The sequence below is a fragment of the Nesoenas mayeri genome (assembly GCF_963082525.1).
Source record: "Nesoenas mayeri genome assembly, chromosome: 14".
NCBI classification, from domain to species: domain Eukaryota; kingdom Metazoa; phylum Chordata; class Aves; order Columbiformes; family Columbidae; genus Nesoenas; species Nesoenas mayeri.
In genome coordinates, this window is record NC_137556.1 from 11,797,338 (window position 1) to 11,812,223 (window position 14,886).

Here is a 14,886-nt window from a genome sequence, read left to right on the forward strand (position 1 = left end):
TGTAAACCAAACCAGAAGTATTAGTTGAAAGAAAGAGGATCAGTTATTTGAAATAAAGTTTCAATAATATAAATATAGTGTGGATTTTCAGGAACTCAATTCTGTAGCATCTATTGATTTAAAACTCTTGTATTTTTAAAATCTAAATTATTTAAAAAATTCTTGAGATGCCATATAAAATAGAAAACTGTTCCATATAATGTTTTAATTTTGCAGCCAAAATATTTTATTTTTCCAGAATATGGTCCATGTGTTTCACTTGTTCAATTTGAAAATAAATTAAGTATAATGTATCAAAACTCTCTTCCAGTATCTGCATTGGTGTTCAAATGGCAACAAATAATGAGTAAGGTTCTTTCTGTAGCACGGCTGTTAGCAGTGCCTTTGATATAATAAAATATTCACATTAACAAATCAGAGAGAGCAGTAATTCTGGACCTGCTAAGAGCTCAAACACAGCCTTGAACCTTGGAATTGCTTTATTTCAAAGGAGGGAGCGCCAGCAAGGTCTTGTATGTAAAACAAGGAATCCAGTTCTGTTCTGTCTGATAGTCAAATGAACAACACACAGACATTGCCATTAACTCATTGATAGTCAAAATCAACTGCAGATATAATGGAAAAAGTCTGAGTTAGAATATAGGCTTTAGCAACTACAGAACTGTGTTGATTTGTTTTCAAGTGTTTTAAAAAACAGACTGAGATAAAAGTAAAATCCCACGGAAATTCCTAAAGTAGGTTTGCACAGAGTTTATATTAACTTTGAGAAGTTTTATGTTACTCTTTCATCATTAGTAAGTCATGGCTGGGTAAAGCACAAGTGCAGTCAGTAAAACTTCACTGATACAAGCTGAGTTTGGAAGCCAATAATACTGTTAACATTGAGGTATCTTCCCCCTAAAAATCAGTTTAACTAAGTTAACGTCTTTACCATTAGTGCTACCATTCTGAGTGCCAGGACAATAAAATCACTTTTAGGTGACAAAGTTACCTGAAAATAACTGAGGACATGAACTCCAAAGTGACCAAGAAGTGGCTGAGGCCACCCATCTCTTACCTGCCAGGAAGGGCTCAGCAGAGCCCAGCTCAGCTGGGGAGGCAGCACAGCAGGAACACAGGGCTGGAGACAGCACCAAGTGCAGAGAGAGACTGTGCCCACCTGAGTGAGGAGATGAGTTGAGCCTTGGTGGAGAAAGTGGGCTTTTTAACCAAGACTGAGGTATAACACAGGCAGCACCAACATCTGCTCACACCTTTGTTCCTGCCAGGAAGGCTGTGTGGGTCAGTGGGACATTGAGAAGCCGCTTGTTCACCCCTCTAGCTCATCTGCTACTAGAGATGGAGAGAAGTTTCCCTAATGCCCAGCAAGGAGACCATGCAAACAGGGACAGCCTCATACCCACACAGGACCCCCAGGAATCCTCCTTCCCCAAGTGAACAGCCCAGCTTGTTACTACCCAGGTGCCTCCTATTTCACCAGCATCCCAAAACTGGATTGGCTCAGCAACAGCCGAGCACTAATTTAAGCCAATTTGAGTGCCTTTATGCAGTGTAATAGTTTTCTGCTGATGAGGGGTGGGTTTGGTTGGCTCTGGTTCTCTAGGTTAAGCCATACTTTCTAATGTCTTGCTTGTGTGGTTCCTCTGTCAGTCCTTGTGGTTTTTTTTTTTGTTATCTGATTTGCCTTACTGAACCTATTTTTTTCTACTGGGTTAGTTTTCTTCAATTTTAGAGAGTGATATTAGTTCACAGAAACATGTGAAGCCATCATAAAGAAAGCAAGCAGCAAGAAGGTACAGCCCTGGACAAGAAGAGATAAGTAGGGCCTCTTCCTTTGGTGATGCTGAACTGCAATGATGTGATCTGTGGAGTTGTGCCCAAATCTGGTTTGTCCTGTTCCCACCAAGAGCCAGTACTAGGGGATTAGGTAGTGAGGGCTTGATCCAGCTGACAAATACCCAGGATAGGGTCCTGAGGGTATGTGGAGCTGTGTGCTCGCTTGGCTGATTTAGCTGGGTCAGGTTTAACGCAAAGCCATTAAGAAGCTGATCAGAGGCACAGGAGCTCTGTGCTCCCAGAATGGGCAGGAGGAGAGCAGGGCTGCCTCTTGCCATGTGGGGTTCATGGGCTTGGGGACCTGCAACCTGCTTTCCCCTGCTGTTGGTAGAAGCAAGCTATGAATTTTTGGTTTTTAGGTAGCGTTACCTGATTAGGACTGTCCTCAGGAGCTGTAATTATTAAGCCTGGCTAGTATGAAGGGCTTTTTAACCCCAGTGAGCTGCTCTTGGGTGTGTATCTATGCTAGACGAAGTCTGTGATAGTGCAAGGAAACAACAATATTACAGCTAGTACTCTAGGAATTAAGGAAAATACTGCTGTACTTCTGAGTATCTTGGAGAGCTCATTTTATTCAAAAGCTTTTAAATAGTTGCAGTTCCTACTTTTCTGCTGGTGCTGAGCGGCTTGATTTGGGATGCTTGTGCTTTGCCTTGGGGCACAAGCCAGCCTCCCCCAATTTCCCCTTCAAGCACACCATCCTCTTCTTCCTGGTCTGAGCACTCGTGTCCTTGCTCTCCATCTCAGCCAGTGGTTTATGTGGAAATGAGAAACTCTGTGAACATACCCTTCCTTGTAGAGCTCTCTCACTTCTTGACCTGCCTGTCAGGTGCCCGAGGGCACGGCCTCTGCTGCACGCTGTCGCTGAAAATTGCAGGGAGTGATGCCAGGGCCGTTATAGGGGTCACAGCCATGCGGGAGTGGGGCATGGGGACCTGTGGGTCATGGGCTTGAGGATTGGGGTGCTGTCAAGTATTAACTTGTGTAACTGTGGGTAGGCTCACCTGGAATGCAGGGCAAATGAGGGTGACTGATAAATGCACCTGGATCCTCCTTAGTCCCCTAGAAGTAAGATGTCATCAGGACTTGAGGGCATCAATCTGCTTGGGTGAGTGCTGAGCTCAGCAGCACCCTGCACTGGGCACATGGCCAGGGCTGCACAGGTCAGGTGGCACATTGCTCTGGTGCCTTCCCTTCATTTCCAGCTGCGATATGGTTGGTGTACAGTCAGTCCACAGTTAATGTTAAATTTCCACAATTAATTTTTTTTAAAATGTTTAATTTATCTTTTCATTGTTAAGATTGAAATGTATTGTTTTAAAAAGACATTATAAAAATAAATCTCGAGGTCCTTTGGCATAGACCAGTTCTGAAGTGGGGGAAAGAGCTTGGGGGGGCTGAGTTAGGGACTGAGAACCTGCACCAAACAGAAGGAGTTGTCCTGGGACTCGGGCTTATCCGACGCCAAGTGCTTCCTGCTCTACTCATATTTGTGCAGAGAGCTCACACTGTGTGAGATGACAGCTTTGCCTGGGCGGGAAGTGCACTGCTGTGTGGCATTTGGGATGGACATGGGACAGAGAGCAGGTAGGTGCTCCTGCCTTTCTGCACCTCCCTGCCCAGGCACTCTGGATGTGCTGGAGGGACTCGCTTGTGCCAAAATGTGATGCAAAGGGCAGCACTGATGCTTGTGGTGAAGGAGGATGCTGTGGCATAACAGGTCTTGTGTGAGGGTGGCAGATGTGGATGGCAACCTGTTCAGCCAGGACGTTCCTCCTTCCTTCGTGGTGGCATCTGCCCATGTGCCCACCCAGCCACCACCATTCCCAGCTCTTCTCCCACTGTGCTGGAGGTGCAGGCAGCTGCCTGGGCTGGGGCGAGCAGCCAGTGTGGGAGCGGGGGTCTCTTGAGTCAGCTTGGCTGAGAAAACCACACCTCTTTATTTGGTGGTTTTCCAGGAACTTTGTGTTTCTGGAATAAAGAGACTTTATATAAATCTCAGTTTAAAAATTAAGTGCATAACTGGCTGGAGGACAACTGCAGCACAAACCAAAGTGCAGCCTGAAGATGCAAGAACAAGCCAGAATGGGTTATTCTTAAAATTTTCTGAAGTCTGAGCCAGTTATTTTGAGTTTTGTGTGGAGTTTTCCCCTGCTTTTATATTTCAGTGATTGGCCCCAGAGTGACCCAGCCCCACTTGTCTCCTGCCAGCTGCCCTTCCCTCCCTGCTCTCCTGGCAGACGCAGGGGCAGAGGATCCCACAGCTGCTTGAGATGATTCTCTGGCAGGGTTGGGCTGAGTGGAGACATTTAGTTCAGCATGTGAGTTGCTCTTAAGGCATCATAAGACGAAATTAATCTTTTCCAGAGGAAACTGTGCAAGAGGAACCCACATGTATCGCTTCAAACTGTCATCCCTCTTTCACAGAAGTAAAGATACGTGGTATTTTTAAATGACATCAGCCCAGTGGGAGGTTAAACAAACAGGAGAAACTGTTCCTCTCCCTCTTGCCTGCTATATTTTAGTAGCTTGGGTTCGCCCTTGCTCAGAGTCCCTGATGGCAGCAAATGCCCAGGGCTGGGGCTGAGCTGTGCAGAGGGCTGTGCTGGGCTGCTCCTGCAGGAAGGACCTCAGAGCCCCCAGCTGAAAGCAAGCACTGAGCACTCAGTGGGGCCCACTGGTTCTCTTTGTAGTTTGCATTTTGATATTCCAGACTTAAAAAGACTCATTTGCAGGTTTTCCTTTTCACTAGAATAAAAAGGATGCTTTGCCAGACAGTTAATAACTTCCCTTACTTCTCCTCTGGGAAAACCAGCCTGTGTCCCCCTGAGAGGGCTGACACTGGGAGGGAACACTCCCTGCTGGGGCCTTTTCTGGGGATAACAAGCAAAGACTGAGTGGCAGAGCTGATCTAATTGCTCATTGCTGCTTCCCCTCCACCCTCCTCCTCTCAGGCTTATTCCCTGTGGTGCTGTCCCATCCCCTCCCAGCTCTGCTACCTGCCTGGTGCCAAGTGGGTTGAGCTCATAAAATCAGCGGAGAAGTAACTCAACTACAAATAAACCCCAAACAATCAAAAATCGCACCCAAAAATACCCACTTTGGGGCGTGGGTAGTGCACTGAATCGAAGGAGGAGAACAGCAAGGTCTCTCTTGGCAGCAGTGGGCTGCGAAAGCTACTGGATTAATCAAAGTTGAGTGAGGGAGCTTTGTAAAGAGAAATATACTATCTAGGTAATGGGTGTCAGGGGAAGGACACCTGCCATCTGGGGGAGCAGCTCCAAGGGAGTGGACAGACCCTGTTCTTCCACCTTGTGGGTTTTCTTGCACAGAGGGCAGAAAACTCTATGCATTCCCAGTTTGCTGGGCTGGGAGCGGGGAATTACTCCTGTTGCACCAGCCTCTATAAAATCCATTGCTAAACCAAAGAGTGCCTGTGGAATCTGCAACACAGCTTTGAAATTCTTTCTGGGAAACCACTTTTGTAAATACCAAGACTATTCCAGCAGTACTTTTGTTCTTAATTTTATAAAATGTATTTTAAAATATTTTTGTAAGATATAACACAATTACTGTAGTTCATTAAAATCATGCAAATATTTTTTACTTGGAAGACTGAAAAAACAATCTTTGTTCTTATGGGATATCCCTTCAATACCTAAATATAAACATTAGAGGAGCTGTAAGTTCATGAGTTTTCACCCAGTGATAAAGGAGATGAGAAATATGGCTGGAAATGATCTGATAGCAAGGAAGAGACTCCTTTCACCTGGCCACTGAGATAGAGAGCGCTGTGTTATGGGAGCGTTGGACACTGTGGGGCAAGGCAGCCAGGCTGAGCAGCTCTGTAACAGAACTCTGGTAATAGCGAGCCATTGTGGACCATGTCCCTCTATCAACTGATAAAGACAAGATAAAAAGTGGCGAAGCTTAGCTTAGAAAAAGTTTGGCTTTTGACTCTTCTGAGTGTTGTTCCTTACAGTTTAGAACCAAAGCATTGATTTTGGAGCATCTGTGATATTTGACATACCACATCAAAAAAGCAAAGTAGCAGTAAATAAGACAGGGTCTAGCTGTAGTGTTAAGCCCTTGATGAAGATCTCGGCAGCACCACAAATATCTCCTTCCAGCAAAAGCTGGTAGGGGTGAAGGAAGGGGGTTATTAAAGAATCTGTTTCTGGAGTGCAGGCTCATGCTGTCTTTGACAGTTAAGTCTTATCTGTAAGGTTAATCCTCCACTGTGGCTTGGAGGCCCACAGGTGTTCGGCTTGCACAGTCCAGTTTAGGCTTTGGTCACAGCTTACCAACACTTGTCTGGAAACAGATGCAGGATTCCACTGCTGGTTTATCGAGGCTGAAATCTGAGAAATGCCAGTGGTGATCAGTGCAGCTGGTTGTGTTTGTACAAGGAGTCTTACCTTTAACCATAAAAATGAGATCTCTCTTCTGTGTCATTTCCTATTTAGACCAGATGCCTTTGCTTATTAGTCCTGCTTTGATGAGGCTGAGAGCTACTCTTACTTTTATATCTTTAGCTGACAATTTCCTGACTCTTAAGTAGCTGTTAAAGTGTAACTCGGTATTAACAAGGATTATTACTATTATAGGGTGTAGGGGGAGGAGGTGCAGTGATACAGTCTCTGGCATCAGTGGCACTTCTGAGCTCAGCTTTCAGGAAATGGTTGTTGGTTTCCATGCTTTATAGTAATCGAAGCATTCTGCACCAGTATTTGAGTTACACATCCATGGTGTGTTGAAATCATAATGGAAAACATAATGGGTGGCTTCAAGATTTAGAAATTCATGAGACTGCTTAAAGGTGAGTCCTACTGGTCCTGGTACCCTGTGGACTAGTTGATGACATCAAGTAAATAGCTAAATAGCCAATACAGGCTGTTAGTGCCAAAAATGTGGAATTGTATGATAATCCCACACATGTCCATGAACAGGCTACACTTTGCTGGACTGAGGTCCTATGCATTTCCTAATTTTTTTCCTCCCAGGATAGTTTCTCATCCTATATTTCATTGAGATAATCTTGATCAGGATATATCAGGAAGCCAGTAAATAAGCTGTCTGTCCAGTAGGGATCATAAAAGAGCCCATTTTGCTCTGAGTAAAAGATCTGCAGCCATACCTCGTCCTCCTGCTTCAGAGAAAGGATGGTTGATCCAGAGGCAACGTCATGGTTCCCAGTGTTGGCATCAAAAGTCTTGATCCGGTACTGTCCGTTGTGGACCAAGCCAATGGCCAAATGTTTGTTGGCCAAAGTGATATCATAAGTGAAGTAGTAAATGCCTGGGATGCTGCATATGAATTTCCCACTGGAAGCATTGTAATGTCCTCCCTCGTTCATCAGGATCCTGTCAAATTTGATGGGCAGCCTTTCCCTTGGGTAGCTCTTTGAGACTGCCACAGAGAAGGCAGATTTGGCTTTGTTGGCATTACAGGTGCAGAGTCCTGGCATCCCGGTCTCACCCCTGCTCCCTTTGGGCCCTTTCTTTCCTGGTGCTCCATTTTTTCCAGGATTGCCCTTCAAACCCTTGGGCCCTCGTGGGCCTGCCTTGCCAATAGCTCCTGCTTTCCCCTTTGGTCCTGGCTTGCCAGGGCTTCCTGTTCTGCCTTGTGGACCTAGAAGACAAAAAAACCTTGTAATTTTTCAGTGGCAGAGATACTATGGCAAGTGGAATGGGGCTGTATGGTTGCACCAGTATATTTTCATTTAAGAGAAAAACTTTGCTGGTGAGAATCCTGATGAAATACTACCTGTGGCTGGACATCAGGACTACTAACCTTGTTAGGCGGGTAGTTGGCATGATAACAATGGGACTGGAGAGTAGGAGAATTAACAAGGGAAGCAAACCTTGTCCTAAGGGTGGAAACTTGCTTCTAAACCAACTTAGACAAAGAGGTAATGGCAGATCACTCCAGGCTTGAATTAAAGGACATTGTCATGAATCAGTAGCTTTGCAAATGTGAATTTTGAGAGGAAGCTGCTTGTACCTCAGCACTGCTTCAAGTGGATGCGTGAGACAAAAGATGGAGACTTTGCCATGGGGTTGGCAGGGTGGGAATGCTTCTGTCTTTGGAAAAGGTTGAAATTTTAAGTTTGCAAAGTAATTACAAAACTCCTAGCAATTGCTTAAGGTAAGGCAGTAACACCAGCATCAGTGGCTGAAGCCAGAGTTCTGCCAACATAGAAGCATTGAGTTGCAGTAATTCCATGTCCCTCTTGTTTTTCTGCAATTCATGGTGTTGGCATGATAACAATGGGCTGGGGAGCAGGACAGTCTGTGCCTCTTAAAGACCAAAAGGCCGGTCCAATTATCTGGCTCACTTGAGATAGAGGAGTAATTACTTATAAAACTCCCAGAACAAGCTTTAAATGTTTGGGTTTTTCAGGAATGGGACAGGTTTGTAGAGCTTTTTTTTCACCATAGCTGGTTCTGATGCTTCCTAGCTGTAAGGCTGGATCTAAAGGAGAGCCCCACCTGGGAGCCAAAGAAGGGTGGTTGTCTAATTTATCAGCAAATGCTGATAAATTTGCTATCAGCAAATCATGGGAGTCTGAACCCCCCTGGCAGGAGCTGACAAGTGTGAGCTGTTGGAAGGAGAAGTCTAGAAGAGTTTCCTATGAGACATTGTCCTGGAGCTCAGATTTGGGGTGATGGATTGCTGTTAACTGGGCTGTTGCACTATTACTTCTACATTTTACCCTTGTTGTGTTAAGAAGTGCTTTTCTCTTACCTTCATCACCGTGCTCGCCTTTATCCCCGTCCTCGCCATCCTTGCCATCTTTGCCTGGGAAGCCCATCCTGCCGACCATCCCCGGCACGCCGGGTGCGCCGGGGGGGCCGGGTGGCCCAGGGGGTCCTGGCAGGCTGCACGCCAGCTGGGGACCTTCCTCCAGCACCCCCTTGGCAAAGCCCCCCAGGATGTGGTTTGCCACGCAGGGCACAGTCCAGAGGAGGAGGACAGCGGAGATCATGCTGCAGCCTGGAAAAGGGAGACAGGACGTGGCTGTTACGTGTGGGCACCAGCACGTGTGGGCACCAGCACGTATGGGCACCAGCACGTGTGGGCACAGTGGTGTCCCCTCCAGCAGGACAGTGTGTTGTAGAGACTTAGATGGGAATGGGAAACAATGGAGCTTGTTTTGGCAGGGTGGGGGAGCTGTTTGTTTTGGTGTGACTGAATTCAAGAATTTGGCTTATGGAGTTTTCTAGGTCTGAGCAATATTTTTTCAAATTTGCTCTTATCCAAGTCTGTGTCTGTGGCCGTCCCTTGTTTTGCTTTGTTCCCTAGGCCTCCTTTCCTGTAAAACACAAGTAGTGATGGCAGAGGGCTGCAGAAAGCAGCTGCTTCGTAGCTCTTTGATTAGGAGAGATCAAGCTAAAGCCAAAGGATTTTTAAAATGAATTAGCCTTGTATCACTCTGATATAACTCCTACCCCTGGGCTAAGAGGTGCACACTCTTATCTAATAGAAAAGACTCCTATGAAGTTTAGTCTTTTCCCTTATTACAGCTGCCTCTGATAGTGGAGGGTTAAATATTTTACAGGAATCATCCCTTTACACAGGCTTTCTTACCACATCCCAAAGTCCTGCTAATGAAATACAGAATATAAGCAAAGATTGAAAAGCAAGCCGACTGCCTCTCATATAGTTCTTCAAGCTTTGGTGCTGAAGCAAATTTGTAGTTAAACACAGATGCAATAGAAGATGAGCTGGGATATCCCAGACGTTTTAATCTCTCAGTGGCCTTGTGGTCAGGCAAGGTCCTGTGTGGCATTAAGCCAAATACTGTGAGGCTTTAGCCTCCACCATAGTGTTATGTTTGACTCCTGCACTGGAAATAAGATGCTTAAATTACTGTATAGCTTTCTTGTTGGTCTTTCTGCTCTCATCCTGGTATTGGCTCCTGAAGGGGTTGGAAATGCATATTACATGCTCCAAATCCAGTGAGCAATATGCTACATATTAATGCTGAGTGGGAGCCCCCCAGTTCTGTGATATGTATAATTAAGAACATGCAGAGGAGTGGGAAATGCAAAACAGATCTCAGGGCTGGATTTGGCTGCTGAGCCATTTTGTTCTTCAGCTCTCTTTTGCTTTTCTTATGCCGAAGTTTATTTGCTGCTGGTGAAAGGTGTGGGTTTAATGGTTTTGTGGGACAGAAATCACCAACGAGTATTAATGTGGACAGTTAAAGAAAGGCTTCTCAGTTCATAGAAAGGGAAACAAAATGTATAAATGCTTGTGGAATGGGGAGATCGCAAGCAAAGCCACATCCCTGCTTCCAAGTAACCACCTCAAATGGGGTAGAAGAGAAGCGAGAGGTGTCTGGAGGTGGGTGACACTAATAAGCTGTGGCAAAGAAAAGTATCTTTGTGGGGCATCACCTGGAAACAAACTGGGAGGTCAGTAGTACTGGTGCTTGGATAGACGGGAGGATATTTGACTACCTGGAGCCGTGCTTTGGTGCAGCTCCTGAGTCGGTGTTAATTAACGGCTCCGCAAGAACATTTCATCCCACATCACAGCAGTGCGTGTGGGAAGCAGAGCACAGTTGCATTCACAAGAGGATCTATAAATAACCTCTTAAAGAAATCTCTTTGAAAGAAAACAAACCTCATGCTGTTCCACCTTAAAAGGAAAATTGCTCCTCCATGTAGAACGTGTGATGAGCTCCAAAAAGCAAACTGGAAACAGATCAGCATCTTTCCTCTCCACAGTATGGGCGGCAGACCTGATGCTGGAGGCAGCATGGTTTCAGCTGAGGTCCTACTTTTCTGATGACATTTTAATTACTGCCTTTGTTAATAGGGTTTTGGAGATTTTTTAGCCATGACTGATGCCTGTTGTGCTGAAGTGTGCACTGTGCCCCAGGGTTTAGAATAGCTGACTGGTGGTGGAGGTCTGATCAGGGGTGAGAAGAGATTCTGCATCATCTGACCAGGCGATGGCTGTAGTTGGTGTCTGGCCCTGAAATGCAAACATTCAGCTCCTGAGCATCCAGGGAGGACACACGGGTGTTAGGCGCTGATTTCAGCATGGGAAAATGAAGTGGACAATCTTCACTCAAGCAAGGTAGCTTGGGTGTCTGCGGCACTGGCACAACTGGTCAGGCCTTAGGGCTGCCGTGCCCCAGCTTCTCCCCAGCAGAGCCTGGAGCAGCACTAGGACATGCTTGAGATTGTCAAGCATGTTGATGGTGAGCCTGGACCAGAGGTGCTCTGGCCCTTCATGTGTGAAGTACCTTTCCCTCAGTGGCAGCATGCTGGTGGTGGGTAAGATCTCATGCATGCAGAAATGAATTTCTTCCCAATACTTAAAAATATCCTATCCATCCATTGAGTCACTCTGAAATGATGTCTTCTGAAAATACTTAGCAATGGTGCTTTCTAAGTTGTTTGGTCAAAGAAGACCAAGCTCTTGGGCTCAGGAGATGGTGCAACTTGTGATGGACAAGAGCAGCACTGAGTTGCTCTGAGGTAGAGGGTCCTGGAGGAGAGACCGTTTGAGCTCCCAGATGCCAGGGAGGCTCTGCCTGAGACCTCGTGTTCTGATCATAGCTGGGTCAAACCAGAGAAAGAGGAGAGAGGCTCCAAAGTGTGCTGCAAATGTCTGGGCTCTGAGGTGTAAGGGTGAGGCAGACGTGGAACGACAGGTGTTCATCAGCTGGGTTTGAGACTGACTCCCTGTGTCCTTCAGCTGAATCAATGGAAATTGCTCTTGTGGATCCAGGGCATTCCCTGAGATCAATGTAGTGTGTAAAACTGTGCTGTGGATCCTCATTGGGCAATTTTGAGAAATACTTGTCAGGAAGGGGGCAGTTTGGGAAAATGTTAACCTCTGAATCTTAGAGTTCATGGAACACACCTTTATAGAAAATACCTCAGGGAAAATAAACCAGTAAAGACAGAGCATCTCTTATTTGCAAGTGTGGTACATGCAGAGCAGAGTGTTTACTGGCTTCTCTCTTCCTAACAAGCCATGTGTTTAGGGGCCATTGCTAGAATAATGTAACAAAATGTAATGAATGACTCAAAGCAAGCATGTGTCTGAAATAGGATGTTCTGACTCTGCCCTGTTGCCGTTACATGACACCCCATTTCTGTTTTAAGGTGGTTTTTGTCATCACTCTTTGCTTCAGTGGGTCCTTCTCATCCTGCTGGAGCTCAGCTCCGTGCTGCAACCTGAGCCTCCCATGAACTTCTGCAGCATGTGGAGCATCTGTGCAGGGGGACTGCAAACCCAGGAGCTCTAATAGTTTTTCAGTGCACGCTCCTTGTTGTCAGAGCCACAGCGCATCCTTCTGTCACCAGAGAGCCTCCATGCCCAGGAGCTGTGTCCCCTCAGATCTCTTGGCAGCCCCCAGTCCTGACCTGCAGCTCCTGTTTCTGCCGGCTGTGTGGGATGGGATTGCTGCTACCAGAGGTGCCTCGCAGGCAGGAGCCTGGGGGGACACAGCTCTTGTCATATGTCCCCTATAGCTTTGGCTGCCACAATGTCCCTGCTGTGTGTGGCTCCTGCAAGCCTCTGTGTGACCACCCTCAACCCAGCCCTGTTGCAGGTGAGCTTCCTGAGACACTTCACAGTTAAGAAACCAGACCAGTTCTATAGATCTCTAGGCATTAAAAACGTGCTTCCATAATAAAAGATTTTTCCTCTAGGAGTGAACCCCAGTCATAAAGAATCAGTTCTACTTTCTGGCTTGCAGAGCAGCTGGGCTGAAATCCTGAGAGAGGGAAAATCCCTGCAGGTTTACCAGATATGGGGTGGTTTGGTGGCATGTGCAGTGGCCAGACAGTGATTTTTTTGGCCAGGAAAGCCTCCCTGTGCCATTTGGTGGTGGCATCTGCCTGCTCACAGGGAGGAAAAGCGCAAGGGAGGAGAGAAGTGGGGAGAGTCTGGGGGAAATTACTGCTCACAGGGACAGGGGAGCAGGATGGTCTGATAGCCCAGGAGGGGGACCCAGCAGTGAGCAAAAACTGTGACTTTCTACTCTGTTTCCTTTCAACACTTGAGGCTTTCTTGAGCAAAATAACCATCTTCCTGCTTCACAGTTTCCCAGAATACCTCAAGGCATCTCAATTAGTGTTCAAAATAATCATTATCCCCATGATCCTATTTCTCAGCTCTGGTGATTGCTCTGCGGCATCCCTGGGGTTGAAGCACAAGGAGCCCTTGGGAGCTCAGGGCTGATTTAGATAAAGTGTGGTGCTGGTGATAGCACCTGAAATGGATGAATTTGGTTTCTGATATAAGCCAGGGAAGTAGTTATACCAGAGATGAGTTTGATCTGTTACTTGCTATTGTGCAAAGCAATGTCGAAGGAGATAAAGGAGAGCTATGCATCTTCCGTGCCTGAACCTGTGTCTCTGTCTCAGCTTTAGGCAGCCAGGGATGCCTGTGGCAAACCTTTCCCAGCCCTGAGCCAAAGCCCCATCACAGAAGCTGCTGATCAGCACCAGAGTGAACGGTGAGGCTGTAGTTTCAGCTGTATGAGGTGGGTGCTCCCAGCATAAGTCTGAGGAATGTTTTCTTCCTCGAGTATTTCTTTTAGCTGGTGACTGTTGCCTCTATGGATTTCTATGCAGGCATTGGAAACCTCAGTGCTTGATGATTTAGACCTTATTTGGTAAGTTTTCGAAGCTAAGGTTAAGAGGAGGGAGGAGAAAAAAAAAGGAAAAGTGAATCTACTCACCACAACTAATCTCTTCAGTGAGATCTTGACAGGCGCTGGGAACTTACACAATTTTAAGCAGATGTTTTGCTGCAGTTTGCTGTCACGCGCAGAGCCCAAGCCCCATCCTGCTGCAACAGTGTCCGTCCCAGGGCTGTGCACTATTGACTTCAGTCTTTCTTTTTCATTAACTTTCTATTTCTTTTTGTGCGGATTACTAGCTTGCTGCAGCAGCTCCAGGTTTTGGCTCAACGTTGCTGAAGGCATATTTTTATTATTGTGTAATGGGTCTGCGCCTCTTCCTCTGTCACGTGGCATGGGAAGAAATTCTTATGCGCATGTGGCTGGAAAGCTCTTGATGCTTGGGGAGCTTTTCCCTTTTAGTCTCTCCCTTGCAGTCTTGTATGAAAGGCTCAGGGGCTGCCTGGATCATCTCTGATTGATTCTGTCTCTCTCTGCTATAACCATTGCCCAAGCAGCAGAATTTGTAAGGGGACGGCTAGTGCAGATCAAACTACGAAACAACTTCGACACTTGATCCCGAAGAATTAAAGCAAACCTTGTCCTAAGGGTGGAAACTTGCTTCTAAAACAATTTAGACAAAGAGGTAATGGCAGATCACTCCAGGCTTGAATTAAAGGACACTGTCATGAATCAGCAGCTTTGCAAATGTGAATTTTGAGAGGAAACTGCATGTACCTCAGCACTGCTTCAGGTGGATGCGTGAGACAAAAGATGGAGACTTTGCCATGGGGTTGGCAGGGTGGGAATGCTTCTGTCTTTGGAGAAGGTTGAAATTTTAAGTTTGCAAAGTAATTACGAAACTCCTATCAATTGCTTAAGGTAAGGCAGTAACACCAGCAGCAGTGGCTGAAGCCAGAGTTCTGCCAAGGTAGAAGTGTTGAGCTGCAGTAAATCCCTGTCCCTCTTGTTTTTTCTGCAATTCATGGTGTTACAGCTCTGAGCAGCGTTGATATCCCAGCATATACCAGCCCATTAACACCCAAATCTACAAATGCTGTACAGCTCTCAAAACTGACATTGCTTCCCTTACAGCCCCCAGGGAGGTGCAGAGACACATGGGGGTTGCAGAGTTTCTGACCCTGCTTACCCCACCTCCACCTCTTCCCTCCCTCCCTCCCTGCTTTGTAGGATGCGCTGTGATGCTGCCAGGGTTGGTGTGGACCAGACTTGTCTTTTTAAGGGAGTGGTGGCAAGAGTCTGAACAGGAGCTGTTTGCCCCAGATGTAGAGCTTGGGCCCATGGGTGCCTGGGCTCACAGTGTGGGAGGTTACGGGGGACCTGTCACCCTGCTGGGACAGCAGCCATGGCCCTGGGACCATTTCCACCCAGGTAGAGCA

At 46.5% G+C, this 14,886-nt stretch overlaps 1 protein-coding gene across 1 annotated transcript; it reads right to left on the reverse strand.

Annotated features, from left to right (window-relative positions):
• Positions 1-6,853: 6,853 nt before the first annotated feature.
• C1QTNF2 (C1q and TNF related 2) lies at positions 6,854-8,824 on the reverse strand (the record flags this gene model as incomplete). The annotated part of the gene is made up of 2 exons (XM_080353231.1): positions 6,854-7,467; positions 8,584-8,824. The coding sequence occupies 2 exons, from the start codon at positions 8,822-8,824 to the stop codon at positions 6,854-6,856; spliced, it is 855 nt and encodes a 284-aa protein (XP_080209357.1).
• Positions 8,825-14,886: the final 6,062 nt, after the last annotated feature.